At 35.7% G+C, this 19,508-nt stretch overlaps 1 protein-coding gene across 2 annotated transcripts; it reads left to right on the top strand.

The window, feature by feature from the left end:
* The first annotated feature begins 7,766 nt into the window (after positions 1–7,766).
* Positions 7,767–19,393, top strand: dpy19l1l (dpy-19-like 1, like (H. sapiens)). Of its 2 annotated transcripts, none has more exons than XM_058747772.1 (22): positions 7,767–8,158; positions 8,624–8,648; positions 8,729–8,816; positions 9,046–9,183; positions 9,283–9,403; positions 9,885–9,978; positions 10,145–10,202; positions 10,312–10,403; positions 10,670–10,769; positions 11,433–11,510; positions 11,595–11,681; positions 11,939–11,998; positions 12,070–12,150; positions 12,252–12,353; positions 12,438–12,509; positions 12,741–12,811; positions 15,062–15,086; positions 15,209–15,328; positions 15,451–15,625; positions 15,721–15,820; positions 15,925–16,050; positions 16,130–19,393. In XM_058747772.1, the coding sequence occupies exons 1-22, from the start codon at positions 7,951–7,953 to the stop codon at positions 16,299–16,301; spliced, it is 2,193 nt and encodes a 730-aa protein (XP_058603755.1). In that variant the 5' UTR covers positions 7,767–7,950; the 3' UTR covers positions 16,302–19,393. The 2 variants fall into 2 exon arrangements, with proteins under 2 accessions (XP_058603755.1, XP_058603756.1); XM_058747773.1 differs by having other exon boundaries at positions 8,044–8,158; positions 8,521–8,648.
* Positions 19,394–19,508: the final 115 nt, after the last annotated feature.

The following is a 19,508-nucleotide window of genomic DNA, read 5'->3' as shown; positions in this document are numbered from 1 at the left end:
ATTGTGATGGATGATTAAGGGAATTTGGGCATTGTTTTCCCCTCTATTTATATTTCTGTGAAACAGGAAGCCATGGCTGGATAATTTCATGTTCATAATCACCCTGGAGTGCTCAAAATTGTGAATATGAATGGGAATATACTTCAGAGACATTTTACTCATAAGAATGTCTAGGGGTGCCAATAATTGTGTCCAATTATTTTTGGCCATGACTGTATGTATATATTTATATATAAAATTAGATTTATTTCAAACTAATTTTATTTCATTTTTAATTTTTGTATTAGTTTTTAAAACGTTTATATTAGTTTATGTATATGTACAATATGTAGGTTTTTTAGTGTTTAATAAGTATTGCCTTTGTGGTGATTTAAAAAAAATAATAATTTAATAAATGTATTATTTTTAAATTCATTATTTAAAATGATAGGACTAAAAAAAAAACAAAAAAAAATGTGCTTAACTGAAAATAACATCAAAAATACATATAATTGTACGGGTCATAAAATGGCCTTCATTCTCTTTATTCAAAATATAATTTCAAATTTTTTTGAGCAGAGCATATTTCTGTGTGATACTCTTACATTCTAGCCACCTGAAGTCAAACTCAAAGCCCGGTCACCCGCCCCGCCTGGGCCTCCTCTGCATGTGCCGGGGCCTTTAGAAAGCTGCAAAACAAGGGACTGTGTGCCGGCCCGTCCAGCCATGCAGAAAGCTCATAATCTTTTAATACGCACTGAGGAAGGAAAGATTAAAACATTTGGGTGTTGACAAGTGACGGGGAGTCTCTTCTAGTGTGTAAAGCATTCCGAAGGCCTCACACACCAAGGGGTTCAAGATCATCCCAGGCCCTCTACTTTAATTAAAGTAATTGGCCTTCCACATTTCTATCTATAGACGATCGGGTATACCTTTGAGTAAGAAGCTTAAAATGAAAATATTTCGCATAATTAGCTGCTATGCGCAGCAGGACGCCATCGGCTGGATCATATTTCAGACAAATGATTGATTTCAAATCGAAATCCTCTCTCAACCTGCTGCGTCTGCGCCACCCAGCTACTTAACAGTTTGTTCTCTGGGCTTGTTCTCTTTATTAACTAAAGAGGAGCAGCTGCGACTTTGTAGAAAACCTTCTGTGTATTGTGTCGGGTTTGAATGAAAAGACATCTTGTGGGAGTAATTGCATTACAGGCCCAGTGTGTCTCAGCTGTGGTGCCATATGTGTTTCTGTGTGTGTAGGGAGGAGGTTCTGTGCTATTTCAACAAATAATATTGTCGTAGGCTGCTGACAGAAATATCTTTGCTTTTGCGGCATCAGGCCCAATGTTAATATCTTCTGGTAAATTATGTTGGGTTTTTACTGCTCTCTCCCAGTAATTACCCTGTCTCTCGCAAAGCCTGTTGCAGTTCATTTCTCTTTATGCTCACACCCACTGACGGCCTGTGGCATAAGCCCATCACATGACGGCATGTTCTGCACATCGGTCTAATCATATGGAAGAGATGATCACAGGGCAGGAAATCGCTGAACGGGGCCAAAGGAAACAATCTTTCTGCACTGGACTAAGCCAATCATGTCCTCTCCAACCTCCAGCCACATCTTACCCACAAAGTGCTTTTGATACAACTTTGATTAAATGCTCGACTGAAAGCAGCCTGCATTTATCACCACAATGTGTTTATTCCCTCTTATGTTATTCCAAACTTCCAAAGTATGTTTTTTTGCAAAACAAAAAAAGGTGTATGTGTGTGTGTGTGTGTGTGTGTGTGTGTCTATATATTGCATGTTATAAAATAATAATAATAAAATGTAATACTTAAAAAAATTAATTGCTATATTATGGTAATCAAAATCATTAGTAAAAATAATAGGACTAACAAAAAAACTCAAAGTTTCACCCAAAATCATTTTCAAAATCATTTATTCCCACATATGTCATTTCAAAACAACACTGAACCCTAAAAAATAAATTAATTAAAAAAATATAGATAATCTAATAAAGTTTTGATTTGATTATTTGATATATTGCCTTAATGTAGATTTATTTTTAAATAATAGGACTAACAAAAAACAAATTATGAAAGATAATTTAAGTTTTACCCAAAAGTCATTTTCAAAATAATTTATTCCCCCATTCTAAAACAACACTGACCCCTAAAAAAAGTATATATTATCAAAAATTATAAATAAATGGAAATATAGATCATCTAATACAGTTAAAGATTGTTTTAGTATTTGACATATTGCCTTAATGTGGATTTTTTTATGATTTTATTTTAATAAGATTTTAAGTCAAAAAATAAATAATTACTGTATTAGTGTGTAGTGAGAATCTATTAATTAAAAATAATAGGACTAACAAAAAAGAAAGAAAATGGACTTTTATTGTATAGACAAAAAACACAAAAATTGTTTTAGTTATATTTTTAAGATTTTAATATACTTTTTAAAAAGAATGCATGTATTATGGTAGTGAGAATCATTATTAAAAATTATTGGACTGACACATTTAAATTGACTTTCATTGTATAGACAAATAAAGACACTGGATTTTATTTTTATTTTTTTACATATGAATCACTTATTTATATTTATATAAATTATTATTTTTATATGCATACAAAGACAAGATAGGTGGAAGTGTAGCATTTGAAGAAAAAAATCTAATAAAATGCTTACGCCAAACCTATAAGATGAAAGCAATGCTTATGTCATCTCAAAGAGACACAATTTCAAAGTTATCTTTGCATTTGTGTGTTTCAGCTAAACCTTTGTGATGATTTGAAGAACATGAAACCACCATAAGGACAAGCTGCTTTACAGAACATCCTTTCCTTTTTCGCTGAAAAGCCCATGATAGTCATCATGATATGTATCTTGGGGATAAAGCAGGGACTGCAGCAGGTGACTGTAAGATAGTGAGAGGAGAGAGCAGCTGTAATCCTGAGAGCGCTGTATCGGGATTAAAGCAAGGTCTGCAGCTTTACGTCACTCTGAGCAGGTGTGTCTGTACAGACCAGAGCAGATAGAGACCTTACAGGAATAGTTCATGCAAAAATTATCGTTCTGTCATTATTTATTCACAAAAGGATCACTTTTGAAGATCATAGTTTAATAATCGAATGAATAATACATAAAGCGTGTCGTAAAGGGAATTAGGCACAGACACACTTTTCTTGTGCTTTGCTCAGACAGCTGATAAACTCTCAGTGTGATTGATGCTCTGTTCTCTCAGATAAATGGCATCTGTGGGACCCAGGAGGGCTCTAATTGAATTGGTTTCCAGAGAATACTAATGGGGCGTAATGTTGAGATAACTGAAGCCCTAAGAATAAGTGATCATTGACAGCATGTGTTTCTTGCCAGTAATAAACATGTCACGCAGACGGGCAGTCAGTAGCTGCAACGCAATTACCTCACTGCACCACACACACACACACACACACACAGATACACTGCGCTCCAAACACAAAGATGTCACAGAGAATCGCACAACTACAAAATCATTTCAGAAACAAACTTAGTCACCAAAAGTGTACAAAAATAGTTTGGGGTCAATAAGATTTGTTATGTTTTTGAAGGAAGTCTCTTATGCTCACCAAGGCTACATTTATTTGATCAGAAGTAAAGTAATAAAATGATTATTGTGAAATATTATTATGCAGATTTGGTGCTCAACAAACATTTACTGATTTCTTTATCAATGCTGAAAACAGTGCTGTTTAATATTTGACATTTTCTGCTTTCATATTAGTTTTAGTAATTTTGTTTTGTGTTTTTGTTATTTTAATAAGTTTTTGTTGTTTTTAAATATTTCTATGTAGTTTTTAAAATTCATTTTAAATGTATTAATTTTAGTTTCTTATATTATATTTAATTTATATATATTTTTTTTTTAAATTTATTGTAATTTCAAGTAACCAAACTGTTTTTTGTGGTTTTAGTATATAACTCTATATATTTTTGAATAAGAATTTATTTTTATCCTTTTTAAATTTTAGATAATGTTTATATGTGCGTGTGTGTCATTTTTGTCATGTCTATATAACTTTTATTAATTTTTATTTAAGTTTTATGTATGTATATGTGTATGTATATACTGTATACACGCACACACACACACACACACACACACACACACACACACACACACACACACGCACAATGTTCACATATTTTATAGTAACTTTGCAACTTTTCTTTTGTGTTATTTCATAGTTTTTATTACCTGAATTTGATTGTACTCATGCATCAAACTCTTTTGACACTCACATTCATACTTATAAACTTTGCTCAGCGAGTGAGTGAGAGAGCGTGAGCCAATTTTCACTGTCCCATGATTATACTGGCACGTCTTTAGCCCATCTGGGAGATATTTGTGCAGAGTTTTGGGGAACCTTCAGGGCACAGAAAACCCTTTACATAAACACTGATCCCTGATTCACACTTCAGCCAGCCAGGCCTTCCATACATGTGGTCAGTGGGTGGCTTTGCCGAATCTCCTTTTGATAATAGTCCATTTTATGATCAGACTGAACTCAAATGTTGTGTCATCACCTTTTGGGGCAGAACGTATTAGAAAAATAGGGTTATTTGGTGTTATATATGAAAAAATAACATTAGCAAATACTATGATTTTTCATGCATTTAATTATGCATCACTTTTCAGTCAAACACAAAAATGTGAATAAATAGCCTCTCATCCAACATGCCTTCCAAATGATGACGCAGCTGCATCTGCTTGTTGGCTTTCATGATGGGCCAAGTGTACTGGCAACCCGAGCGGCTGGACAGGAGGTGTCATCAGCTAACAGCAGAACCTACACTCTCACCCTCCAAACGGCCAGATCTCAGCTATGTTTGGTGAAAAAACAAATTCCCTCAGTGTGGCCACAAGCTGTGCTAACACCACAGACATTTCAGTGGCACCCCTAACCATAACTTTCAAGATGGGCACCGAGTCTCGTTATTGTATTTAGGTTATGTCTAGCACCAATGATTCACTCAGAGGCCATGAAGGGCCGTGGTGAGATCAGTACAACGGCAGAAAACAATTTCTCGCTTGGCACCTGAGACAGGACTATCTGCACCAGCTCATGCATTATTATATAAATTAGATTCGACTCAATCTGATCATTATCATCTAGCGGTATGTCAGATAAAGACAAAAAGTCAAGCCAAAGAGATTTTTTATAAAATTATGATTATATATATATATATATATATATATATATATATGTGTGTGTGTGTGTGTGTTTGTGTGTGTATAAGAGGCAGCGTGACTGTTAAACTGGATAATATAATTTTTAATGATCTAGAATTATTTTAATAAAGTTTTATATTAATTTTTATATAATATTTTTATATATTAGATATAATACATATGCTGTTATAAAAACAGGTATTATAATATAAAACATATTCTATTTTAGATCATCTATAATTTATATAAATACAAGTTTTTTTCTTCTATGGGAGACTGTATCTGTCAGGTTCTCATGCATGTTTTCCAGTGAAAGTAAGCTGCTTTCTGATCCCAAGGCCTACAAGTAAAAAGGAACAGTGAAAACAAACTGTTCCCCCTTCAGATACCCTGTTGAGAAGTGTGCTCTGGCCTTGTTTCTTGAGATGAAGAGAATCGGTTGTGATGTCACAGCCCTAATTCTCAGCATGTTCCAAACTAAACAGATTCCTGTTGCTTTAGTTCCATCAGATCCTTGCCCACTTCAAGAATTCTATCCAACTTACTGTGGTACCATCAAAAATTACACAGTAAACCCACCACTTATTATGGGAGCATACACTTTTCATACAAAGTATTTGGACACTTCAGCCACACTTAAAATGTGTGTATTTTAATGCATTAAAAATAAATGGCCAAATGAAACCAAATGGCACCTGTAAACAGATGATTCTAGATATTTTCTCAGAGCTAAATGTACTTTTGTAAGCCATTTTACAATTACAAAAAGGGACCCAAAATAATTTAAATGGCTGTAGACTCTAAATCTATTTTTTTATTGGTCATTTAAAAACCAACAGATTTCTTATGTGAAATAACTTGCTATTTTATTTTATTATTATTATTATTTTTAATGCAACAACATTAATGCATTTTAAGTGTGCAACTTATAATTGTCTCAATACTTTTTTGTGCAACTGTATTAAAAAAAAATCTTGTGTGTTCTAAAGTAAAATTACAATTATTTTGTATTATTCCTCTTTTATGTATTATTCATTTTACAAGTTAACTATAAATGGCTATTATGTAAATTACCTATAGCCTACTTTCAAAGGTGTGTTACCGTCGTCAGGCTCACAGCTGAATTTGCTGTATTACAGCGACATCATGCGGTTGTTCTCTTAACACATGGCTTCGTAGTACAGGCAGTGAACAAATGACTCTTAAGTGGATCTTTTTAGTGATTCGAAACATGCAACGCGAACACTATAGTGTTCGAACGGATGACTCTTTTGATCCAGTTCTTTAATTAATGAATGAGTTAATGAATTACCCAGATAGCAACAGAGTGTGGGCCAAGTCTGGCTTACATTAGGCACTTATTAATTCTGGCTGTTTTTTTCACAGCCTGGTGTGAAACAGCATTTGGCTGAGCTCTGGCTGGAGTCTGGCTAACCAAAAGAACTAAAAGCAAATTGCATCTATTTGGCTGAGCCGTGGCTGGATTTTGGTCCGCCAGATAAAAGAAAATATTCGGCTGAGATCTGGGTGGGTTTTGGTCAGCCGAAGAGTAAATAAAAGATCTCTGGCATGAATGTGATTTAGAGTAAAGCAGACTTGTGTAAGATTGTCATATCATATTTTTATGTGGAAAAAATAGTCAGATTAGTAAAATAGAATGCTATTCTGAATTCAGCCATTTATTGTTTGTTTAGTATTTATTTGATATATAGTTAGGGCCAATTATTTATTCCATCTTTATTTAACCCTCTAACTCTAGCACTCTCTATTCTAATTCTATTCTTTAAAAAAAAAAAAAAACTTGCCCCTTTTACTAAAAAAAAACTAGCTTCTCTATTATTTTTGTATTCTATCTATTTGTTTTCTTTTATTTATTACAATTAACAAAAAGCAAAAAAAAAAAAAAAAAAAAAAGGCCTGTGAAACTAGCTTGCTCTATTCTTATTTACTTTTTAATTTTAATATAATATAGGCCTAATATGATATTATAATATATATATATATATATATATATATATATATATATATATATATACGTAAACTTGCTACGTCTACTGTGTTAGGCTAACTGAGACTTGTCATAGCACTTATTGCTCTTTTGTTGATTTTGATTGCTTCCATTGTCCTCATTTGTAAGTCACTTTGGATAAAAGCGTCTGCTAAACGACTGAATGTAAATTATTGGATTACTTTTATGCATCTTATAAAAAGTTTTTAAAATCTCTTTAAACGGCTATGTAAACTTACTTTTGGCGAACGATATTATTATTTGGCAAAAGACTGATGAACGTATTAAATGCAATAGTAATTTCATTTGTTTATATAGTTCTCAAAAAGGCTAAAAGATTCGCGAATAGAAGCGTAAAAGAACCGTAATGAATCATTCAATTCCTTACGATTGCCCATATATAATATACCAGGTTTATGTATGTGCAAATTATTTAAAGCGTCATCATGGTTATCGACAAGTATTCCTTTTCTCGGATTACGGAAGTTCTTTACCATGGTAACGGGCTATTTAAACAGGTTGTCATGGTTACTCGTCAAACTGACAGTTGAGCGCAGTGTCCAGACGGGGGCGATGGCCGCTGGCCGCTGGCCGCTTCATTCAACAGATCAGTGAAGTCCCACAGCACTCAAACTGTGCAGGACCACAGATGTGAGGCGCTCGCAAGAGTCAAACAGCTGGTTTTATCGCGTATCTACGCTCCTGTCGCTCCCCTGTTACAGCCAGAAATATGAAAACATGGTAGTTAAAACCAGAAAATCAAATGCCAAGGACCAGAGCAGCGAGAAGGACAGGAGTCAGTCCGTGTCGGGGAAAAGCAAGCGTGCCAAAGATGGGAAGGGCTCGGCTTCCCAGAGTAAAAACGGAGTTTTTGCAGGGTTCATTAGAAGCAAATTAGGTTTGAGCCCGTCCGCTTTTGCAAGAGGAATATCAGTGTTGGTTCTCGGTAAGGCTTTGTTTCTTAGCCGCTAGGTAGCTAACGGTTATTCACATGATTAGCATCTAGCATGTTGTGGTATTATAGAAACTCGCTTGTAAACAACAAAGTTGTGTAGAGCTCATATTTCCTTTAGCGATTTTATTCCTGAACAACTCCAAATTATCAGTTTAATCTTTAGGATATTGGTGAATGCTCGCATGTTAAATCTAGTTACGTTAGCACCCAATCGAATTTCATTCATTTCACTTCAGTTATTAGCCAATGATGACCATACATTAACACATTTTATGGTTTGTCTGTACATGTAAACTACCCACGGACGTTAATTGATTAAAATAATTTGTCAGAATTATTGATCTGTTTTAAAGCAGGCAACTCGTTCTGTAAGGTCAGATAAGAGTCCTTCAGAGTGGCCACGTAGCGATCTGTCTCTGGACAAAGTCACCTAACCTGATGTGTTTATTTCCACAGCTCTTATTGTGGGATTTTTACACTGGTAAGTAGTTTTAGATCTTTACAATTTTAACATATTGTTCCTCTTGTGACAAAATAAATAAGCTGTCCTGTGCTTCTCAGGTATCATCTCTCACATCTATTTGAAAATGACAGACATTTTTCCCACATGTCGTCTTTGGAAAAGGAGATGGCCTTTCGAACAGAGATGGTTATTATTGCTTTTTCCCCCCTGACATGATTGCTACATAATTTACTGTAATTTACTGTGTCTGTCCAGATAGGGTAAATTGGGACACTTTTTGCTATTATCCTGAGTTAACTCTATATATAGCTCACCTTGCAACTCAATTTGTTAAATACTAAGCTTGAACTTTAATTGACCTCTTGCTGGTTTAGATAATTGTCTCACAGTGGCATATGCTATTTTGTCTTTTTAGGGACTGTATTACTCATATTTCAAGACCATCATTGAGGCTCCTTCTTTCATGGACGGTCTTTATATGATCATGAACGACCGTCTCACTGAATACCCTCTAGTGATAAACACTCTAAAGAGGTTTAACTTGTACCCTGAGGTGAGATAGCGTCTTCTGAATATCAGTGAAATCTCTCTATTCCACAGTATTTGCTTGAGCTCTGAAGTTAACCATCTTTTTTGCTCTCTTATACTGCAGGTGTTCTTGGCCAGCTGGTACAGAGCGTACACCAGCACAATGGATTTCTTTGGTATTCCTACCAAGATGTGTTGGACCATCAACAGAGGGGAGGGTCTAGATCCAGTGGAGAGTTGTGAAGGTATTGGAGAAGCCAAACATCATTGTTTGGCCCACACATCTATTTGTTGTTTAATTTTAGGGCATTTGCGGTACAGTGCATTGTAAATAATTGTAGAGCCCCACACATGACATTCAAACAGCTTGTTTTAGTTAAATTGTGGCCCACTAATTAAGTATTCATACCTTGTTAATTCATTCCCTTTTTTTTTCTATGTAACAGTGACCTTTAATTTGTCTTGCTGTTTTAGAAAAGTTTTCTACATTGTAGTTGTAATCAAAAATGCATGCTTTAGAAATAGCTCTTGAAGCTCTTTTTTTGTACTCGCTGACTTTTTTGCAATTTTCACTTCTGCTAACACACTCATTATGAGGGAAGATTTATTTTTGTGAAGTGTTATTGAGGTGGTGAAAAAAAAATGCTGTTTCATTCACTGTGTGACTGACAGCCACGTGTTCTTAATTTCACAGATATTTTACTTACTTGAGTGGCTTTTCCACAGGTCTGGGGGATCCTGCTTACTTTTATGTCACATTTGTGTTCCTGTTAAATGGGGCAATGATGAGCCTCTTCTTCATTTATGGAACATATCTGAGGTAATCCAGCCTAGAATAAACATGAGGAAGAGGAAGAGTCCTTTAATCGATACCAAAGAATGTGCAACTTTGAGTTTATACTTTGATTGCAAATGGGTTGATCCTAAAAGCATCGTTTCAAAAGTTAGATCATAACATGCACTTTATTTTTTGGCTGTTCTTATAGTGGCAGTCGACTGGGTGGCACTGTTACAGTTCTGTGTTTCTTCTTTAATCATGGAGAGGTAAAGCAGATTGTTTTCTTAAGCATCTTGGAGAATTTTCTTTCCCCTTCTCACTACAGTCATCTAGTACTTAGAGACTTTGTCTCTCTTTTGAACCCTTGAATCCCAGAGTACTCGGGTCATGTGGACACCACCTCTGAGAGAGAGCTTCTCCTACCCCTTCCTGGTTCTGCAGATGCTTCTGCTCACTTACATCCTCCGGTAACTTGTTTTCTTCCCTAAGTTTGCAACCCAGATCATAGCAATTTAATGTTTATATTCGACCTTTCATTCTCGTGTTCACTCTTTTTGTTCATACTTTGAGATGACTTAAGATCTTTTAAGTATTATATGGTCACCGGACACATTTAAGCAATGTTTAGTGTATTTAGGCTGCTTACATGTGCATTATTTATGATTGTACACACAAAGTTGGGTTATTCTGTGCAATTAAAATGTATTTTGTTGGATATTTTTGATTTTGTAAGGACAAGGAACCCAAGCAAGAATACCATGATGGCTCTGGGGATCTCCAATATTTTCTTCATGCTACCATGGCAGTTTGCTCAGTTTGTCTTACTTACCCAGGTGAGTGATGGAAGAGACAAGAAGATCATAAACATGCTGACCCAAACACTTGTTTAATGCTGATATTTGAAGAAAGTAGAGAAAGCAGCTAAATGTAACATCGACATTACCAGCATGAAATATTTTTACAATTTAAAATGTAATTTATTCCTCCAATAGCAAAATTGATTTTCAGATTTTCAACAGAAATTACAGATCATTCTAATATGCTGAATTAGTCCTTACAAAATATGATCAGTGTTGAAAGAAAGTATTCTCAGTGTTGAAAACAGTTGTGCTGCTTAATATTTCTGTGGAAACTGTAATACATTTTTTTTTTTTTTTGGAATAGAAATCTTTGTTCCATGTTTTCACTGTTACTTTTGATCAATGTAATAATGCATTCTTGCTGAATGAAAGTATTTCAAAACACAAAAAAATGACTGACCTCAAACTTTTGAACGATGTTGACAGTTTCCTAATAGAAACGTAATGCAGTTCACCTCCAGAGTCAGAGGCATTTGTAATGATATTTTGCCTGAAGAAGACCTAGATAAGCTGAACATGATTGCATGCCTCAGGAATATTGTGCAATCCAGTTTTCAGTTTTAGCTGTTATGAGAAAATAGTTTTGCAGCAAGATAGCAAAGGATGCTATGACAGGAATGTTTGTGTGTTTTACAGGTGGCATCCCTTTTTGCTTCATATATCCTGGGATATCTGAGTCCGGCAAAAATGCAGTCTGTCTTAGTAACTCACATGGTAATGTAAAGACTTTATTAATAGAGCCACAATATTGCTCATGTTGTCTTTCTGAGTCACTGATGAACTGACTGCTCCTCACAGATCTCCTTGGCCGTCTGTTTTCTTCTAATGTTTGGGAACTCGATGCTGCTGACATCCTTTTACGCCTCTTCACTGGTCTCCATCTGGGTGAGCTGGACAGTGTGAAGGCTCATTGCTGCACTCATTAGCTACTTGCTCAGGAAAGCACACAGTGTGGTATAATCGGTTCCTAGGACACCAGAAGCTGATGTGTTTAAAATGCTGGCTAAATGGTGTCATAGTCTGACCAAATAAGTATCCGTGACTAAGTACAAAGTACATGCAAATAGATGACCTCAAACTCAAACGCAAACATACTGTGAAGAAACATGTCAGCTTTATTGGTCGGTCTGCTTTCATTTCAGGGGGTAATTGCACTCAGGGATCGTTTGGCCGGTATATTCAAACCTGGACTCTTCACATGGGTAAGAGCACAAGCAGTGCTTACTGATGCAGCAGTGAAATGTGCCTGAATTGACAGTTGTGTTTTTGTTAGGTCATGCAGTGCCTTGCATGGGTGGTCTCCACTGTCATTCTGAAGTTCATGCTCTCAGTGATCTTTGGGGCATCAGATGATGTGAGTAAAACGAGAGCAGTGCTATGAACATCATTTAGCTTTAGGGGTCCGTTGAACACTTTGCAGAGCTTTTGAAATTTTACTTTTGTTTTGAATTATAGGCCCACATCAGCAGTCTGATCAAATCCAAGTTCACAAGCTACAAAGACTTTGACACAATGATGTACACGTGTGCTGCTGAGTTTGACTTCATCGAAACAGAGGTGGGTAATGTGATCTATTTCCTTGCAGTCAGTCATCAGTTTCCCCTTAAAGCTCTTTTTTTATTGGACTTAATTTGTTTGCAGACTCTCATCCGGTACATCAAAACCATGCTGCTTCCAATTAACATGCTGATTGTGGGTTTTATTGCTGGAAGGGTGAGTTGTTTTCACTTAGATAATGGATGATTTACCCCTCTTACGTTTTGGTATGTGTGGCCTGCTTTTATCTGTTTGCACCAATATTCTAGGTTTACAGCTTTCTGTCAGTTTGGTGTTTATTAGTTGGTTCAGAGTGTAGCTTTTTCAAATTTTTATAGAAAGGAAACCATGTAATCTACATACTAAAGTTTCCTTCATATGCTTCCTCCTTTTACTTCCTGAGTACAGACTATACAGGACATTACTGTGTTTCTCAGAAATGAGAAGACAGAAAAGTCAGAAGATGATGAAATGGAGCAGTAAGTATCTTCAGAACTTTACTGGCATGTTTGTTTTGAACAGTGAACAGAGAAAATGTGAAAAAAATCACATAAAAGGATTTTTTAATCTGTCTATTTGTGTATTACATTTTAGTTTAAATAAATCTGTATTGAAAAATGTTTTTAAAGATACCGGACCATTCAAAAGTTTGTACTTTTGATTTTTTTTTTTTTTTTTAAAAGAAGTCTCTTTTGCTCACCAAGGCTGAATTTGATCAAAAATACGGTAATATTGTGAAATATTATTACAGTTTACATTAATATATATAAAATATATATATTTTAAAATGCAATTTATTGCCGTGATAAAGCTGAATTTTCATCAGCCACAGTCTTCAGTGTCTCATGATCCTTCAGAAATTATTTTACGCTGTTTTGCTGTTCAAGTAACATTTCTTATTATCAGTGTTGAAAGCAGTTATATACTGCTTAATATTTTTTTGAAACCTTGATTCACAAAAAAAAAATTCAGGGTTCTTTTGAATAGAAAGTTTGAAAGAACAGCATTTATTTAAAATAGACTCTTTTTGTAACATTGTGTTATTTATTTTCTTTTTCTTCTTTAAAAAAATAAATCTTATTGTTTTAAACATATATACAAACCCGATTCCAAAAAAGTTGGGACACTGTACAAATTGTGAATAAAAACAGAATGCAATGATGTGGAAGTTTCAAATTTCAATATTTTATTCAGAATACAACAGATGACATATCAAATGTTTAAACTGAGAAAATTTATCATTTTAAGGGAAAAATAAGTTGATTTTAAATTTCATGGCATCAACACATCTCAAAAAAGTTGGGACAAGGCCATGTTTACCACTGTGTGGCATCCCCTCTTCTTTTTATAACAGTCTGCAAACGTCTGGGGACTGAGGAGACAAGTTGCTCAAGTTTAGGAATAGGAATGTTGTCCCATTCTTGTCTAATACAGGCTTCTAGTTGCTCAACTGTCTTAGGTCTTCTTTGTCGCATCTTCCTCTTTATGATGCGCCAAATGTTTTCTATGGGTGAAAGATCTGGACTGCAGGCTGGCCGTTTCAGTACCCGGATCCTTCTTCTACGCAGCCATGATGTTGTAATTGATGCAGTATGTGGTCTGGCATTGTCATGTTGGAAAATGCAAGGTCTTCCCTGAAAGAGACGACGTCTGGATGGGAGCATATGTTGTTCTAGAACTTGGATATACCTTTCAGCATTGATGGTGCCTTTCCAGATGTGTAAGCTGCCCATGCCACACGCACTCATGCAACCCCATACCATCAGAGATGCAGGCTTCTGAACTGAGCGCTGATAACAACTTGGGTTGTCCTTGTCCTCTTTAGTCCGGATGACATGGCGTCCCAGTTTTCCAAAAAGAACTTCAAATTTTGATTCGTCTGACCATAGAACAGTTTTCCACTTTGCCACAGTCCATTTTAAATAAGCCTTGGCCCAGAGAAAATGCCTGCGCTTCTGGATCATGTTTAGATATGGCTTCTTTTTTGACCTATAGACTTTTAGCCGGTAACGGCGAATGGCACGGTGGATTTTGTTCACCGACAATGTTTTCTGGAAGTATTCCTGAGCCCATGTTGTTATTTCCATTACAGTAGCATTCCTGTATGTGATGCAGTGCCGTCTAAGGGCCCGAAGATCACGGCATCCAGTATGGTTTTCCGGCCTTGACCCGTACGCACAGAGATTGTTCCAGATTCTCTGAATCTTTGGATGATATTATGCACTGTAGATGATGATAACTTCAAACTCTTTGCAATTTTTCTCTGAGAAACTCCTTTCTGATATTGCTCCACTATTTTTCGCCGCAGCATTGGGGGAATTGGTGATCCTCTTCCCATCTTGACTTCTGAGAGAGACTGCCACTCTGAGAGGCTCTTTTTATACCCAATCATGTTGCCAATTGACCTAATAAGTTGCAAATTGGTCCTCCAGCTGTTCCTTATATGTACATTTAACTTTTCCGGCCTTGTGTAGCTCTCATGAAATCCAAAATGAGCCAATATTTGGCATGACATTTCAAAATGTCTCACTTTCAACATTTGATATGTTATCTATATTCTATTGTGAATAAAATATAAGTTTATGAGATTTGTAAATTATTGCATTCCTTCCTTATTCACAATTTGTACAGTGTCCCAACTTTTTTGGAATCGGGTTTGTATTATATTTACATTTCTTTGGATAATAATGACTACTGTGTCTCCTAAACCTTCCTCTTCTATTTTTCAGGAGCCAGATGTTGGCAAAGGGAGTGGTAAGATTCTATAGTTTTGTGTAGCTTTTTTTCCCTTTTAGTTGATATGTAAGCAATATATGTGACCCATGGCGTACAAGTTGATATCCAGAGGCTGTTTTTATCTTGTGATGTTTGTCTAGCTGGTGTATCACAGTCTGCAGCTGGTGGCGTTTGCAGTGCTAGCTGTGCTCATCATGAGACTGAAGCTCTTCCTCACTCCCCACATGTGCATCATGTCCTGTTTGATCTGCTCCAGACAGGTGAATCCGACTATTCATTCTCTATAACTCGCCCCAAATTTTCCATAATGCAAGGAAGCTGATTTGAGCAAAAGCTTTTAAATGAAAATGTGGTGTGACTAATGTTTTGATTTCATCCGCAGCTGTTTGGCTGGTTAGGAGAGAAGTTTAAACTCCAGCTGACAGTCGTGGGAATATTATCCATCATGGCAGTCCAAGGAGTCACCAACCTGCAGAGTCAATGGGACATCATAGGAGAATTCAGTAACTTCCCTCAAGAAGAGCTCCTTGAGTGGATCAAAGACAACACGAGCCCTAGTGAGAAACTTTTGCTGTTCAACTGCACAAAATCAAACGTCTCACTTCATGTGACCCCAGTGTCTGACTCCTGCATCCATGCAATGTTCCTGTAGATGCTGTGTTTGCTGGTGCAATGCCCACCATGGCGAGTGTGAAATTGTCCACAGGAAGAGCTATAGTGAATCACCCGCACTATGAAGACGCTGGATTGAGGTACACATACATTTTGTCTCTATATTACAGTACTTATTCAAGTATTTAATTTTTTATATTGTTCTGTCAATGTAAAGCATTTGATTTATTTTGACTTTATTCAGAGAAAGAACAAAGATGGTGTATGCCATGTACAGCCGAAAGCCAGCTGAGGTAGTGAAGCGAAACTTAATAAAGCTGCAGGTGGACCATTTCATCCTAGAGGACTCGTGGTGCACCAGACGCTCCAAGTAAATGCTGCATACTTTGAATTAACACCGCTGTTTGATCAGTTCTTTTATCTCACATGCGTTTCTTCTTCATCTCCAGGCCCGGTTGCAGCATGCCTGAGATCTGGGATGTGGAGGATGCACAAAATGCAGGAAAGGTGCCACTTTGCACTCTTATGTGGAAGGATTCTCGTCCTCACTTCTCCACAGTCTTTCATAACAATATTTACAAAGTCCTTCGTGTTCCCAAAACAGTAGGAGATATGAGATAACAGCAGTTTTTTTTTTCCCTCACCTTACTGTTTTCCTGTCTTTGATATATATGTGTGTGTATGTACACAGCAATGATTATTTTTGTAAAGGTCAGATGTGTTTTTCTTGAGCCCTGCACTTTGGTGTCTGTTTTGTTTTGATGAGCTGTAAAAAATTCCTTTTCACTTAAAGGAATAGTTCACACAAAAATGAAATTTTGCTGAAAATGTACTCTAAGTTGTAGATGAGTTTGTTTCTTCATCAGAACAGATTTGTCCAAACAGACTTTTATTATTTCTGGCGGCACCCATTCACTGCAGAGGATCCATTGGTGAACAAGTGATGTAATGCTTAATTTCTCCAAATCTGTTCTGATGAAGAAACAAACTCATCTGCACCTTGGATGGCTTGAGGGTGAATCAATTTTAAGCATATTTACTTTTTTTGATGAACTATTCCTTTAACCATCTGTTCTCATGCTTGTTAAAATGTCTTTTATTAGGATGACTGTGATTTTTGCCATCGATGGTGCTGCTGTTTGCATATGGTCCAGACAATTGTTTACTTAAATCATTTCACTTTTTGTGCATAAAATATTTTATTCAATCTCTTTTGAATTTTCAACCTGTGATGTTTTGTAAAACACTTTTTGTGTATAGTTTTAAAATTTACATTTGTTTTGGGCAGATGCTCTTACCAAAGTGACCTACAAAAAGTTATATAGTTTAAGGGAGGATTATGATAGTCTATAGTGTTATTTTTTTAAATCTGCAAACTCAATTTTATTAGTCAACGGTTGTAAATAAACTGCTTGTTACTCTTTTGTGTGTGGAAATCACGATCAGTGTTATGTATTAGAATAGCTATCTTCAGTATTGTTTGTTTTTTGTTTGTTTGTTTTAAATGTATCGTCTTGCTCAGCTGTATTTTCATTTGGATCATATAGGTTTCTGTACTGAAGTTTACCAGTGCTAGTGTTGTGCTCATTTCCCAAGAGTAAGGAAATGGCAACAGACAAGTTTTTGTCCCAATTCCTTTCCTGATGTCATGTCATAATAATAGTCCTTTAAAAACCAAGCTTAAGGACTGTAATCACTGCCGTAGTGTTATTAAAGATATCAATTTGTAGCATGTGTTCTATTGTAATTCAGAAGTGTCCTTTACATTTCAACTGACATGCATGTGAAGTGTTCAAGTGTTTTTTTTTTTTTTTTTGTCTTTTATCAAATGTGAGGAACTGAACATTTTTTATTTTACCAAATAAATGTTATTTGAGTCAATCATTGGATCTTTTTGTTGTTTTTAAGTATAATGTTGATGTGAATTCTAAGGCACAATGTTTGTTTTCATCAACTGAACTGGACCATGTGGTCAGATTATTTAGCTGGTGAAGAAGTCTACTTGTGTTTGTAAATTGCTAATAAGAGTATACATAACTTTAATTTTCTTTGAATCGTCCCCATTCTCACACACACACAAAAAAAAAGATATTTGGTTAGTGTGCCTTGTTTATTAAAAAAAAAAAAAAAAAAAAAGATTTGAAACCACATTTGGCCCTCTAGCGATTAGAAAATAAAACTGCATGAGTCATACGGAAGATGTTAGCGCTTTTGCTCTTCGTGTATGAATATGGTTCATTTGATCACAACAGGTTTGAATTTAACCGTTTTTAATTATCTATAGTGAATTTTTCTCGTTCGTTGTGACACTTTCAGATTTATGCTACCCGCAGTGGAACGTTTCTCTGTGTACGGACGTGACGTATGCATGGAATTTCCCGCGAAATCCGTCCCGACAGCTCTAAAATAAACCTATAATTATGATTTATAGCCAATGAACTTGTATTTGGCTAAAATAATGACATAGTTTGGAAAACTACGGAAGACTGCTATATAGAGAGAGACAGAGTATGTAGCATTAATATTATTCAGGGAAAAAAAATCCCACAAAATAAAAACCAAGACAAACGGTAGATTAAAGACATCAGACATTTTTTTTTTTTTTCCTTTAATAAACAACTTCAATATTACAAAAGACAGCTCTCTCTCTCCCCTGTGTGCGCATATTGTACAAATTCAAAACTGATTTGGCCAGTTCACAAGGGAAACATCTGTCTGAACTGGGCAGAATTCTGTAAAAATACATGTACGTTGTGCAGACAGAAGCTCAGAACACCACGGCAGCAATACTTGTTCAGAGTCTTACTGTGAGGCTAATAAAGGAAGATGCTAACTGCATATGACTAAAAACCATCTTCCGAATATTCAAATTCATTCCCACCCACAGACTCCAGCATTTATTGATCACATTTAACAAGCAACTTGCTGCAAGAGTGAAAGTGTACAGAATGAACCTAGTGATTTATAAATCAAAGAGTGCTTTCACATACGGTATAGTAGTCAGAGGTATTTCACTGTCACTGTGGGATCTATGAAGCGCTGTGTGAGCATGTGGGCAAGAAGCTAGCTTACTACTGCAAATAAATTACTCAATTCAAATGAACTATATTTGGCAACTCCTAAAGCTATAGAAGTTTCCACCACAAAATAAAAAAAAACAAATAAGGTAATTCTGAGTTTACATCTCACAATTCAGATTTTTTTCACCTCAGAATCACAAGGGGAAAAAAATAAATAAATTCACTTTTGTGAAATAAAAAGCCACAATTACCTTTTTTATTTTTTATCCCATGGTGGAAATAAACTTCCAAACAGTATAAACCAGGCAAAAAAGTCTGCAAAAAAAGGTCAATATCTGTAGACGTTAAAATGTTTTCAGCATGAACAAAATGGCATAAAAAGGCAACTTTTTTGTCCAGTGTAAAATTAAAAAGACATTTTTCATAAAATGAAAAGCAAAAAGGAGGACGTTATTTTTTATTTATTTTCTTTACATAAAAAGTAGTGTGGAGAAAGAGTGCAAAAAAGGAGTTTCCTGAGACTGCTCTAGATTAAATAAGTTGTTGTTAGGCCTATAGCCACGATGGCAAGCCTACCTAAAGTGCACATTAACACCAGTAACAGAAGAGGAAAGAAATGACAGGCCAACAACACTGCAGCAGTCCTTCTGCCCCATCATGCCTCTGCGTCGCCTACTTGACCATTAAATGACCGTTAATAAATTAGTTGATTAACACATTGTAAAAATCATATTACTAACAATACAAAATTCTATTCTATAACACTAAAAAAGAGAAACAATGTAAACACATGAATGAATGTGGGGGG

Source organism: Onychostoma macrolepis, chromosome 16 (assembly GCF_012432095.1).
Source record: "Onychostoma macrolepis isolate SWU-2019 chromosome 16, ASM1243209v1, whole genome shotgun sequence".
In the NCBI taxonomy this organism is placed as follows: Eukaryota; Metazoa; Chordata; class Actinopteri; order Cypriniformes; family Cyprinidae; genus Onychostoma; species Onychostoma macrolepis.
The sequence above is the reverse complement of the archived record's forward strand: the minus strand, read 5'-3'. Positions and strand labels throughout refer to the sequence as shown.

Coding starts and splice junctions, on each gene's coding strand:
- dpy19l1l (XM_058747772.1), top strand. CDS start 7,951: ATGGTAGTTAAAACCAGAAAATCAAATGCCAAGGACCAGAGCAGCGAG. Junction 12,812..15,061: donor GAAGATGATGAAATGGAGCA/GTAAGTATCTTC, acceptor TCTATTTTTCAG/GAGCCAGATGTTGGCAAAGG. Junction 16,051..16,129: donor TGGTGCACCAGACGCTCCAA/GTAAATGCTGCA, acceptor CTTCATCTCCAG/GCCCGGTTGCAGCATGCCTG.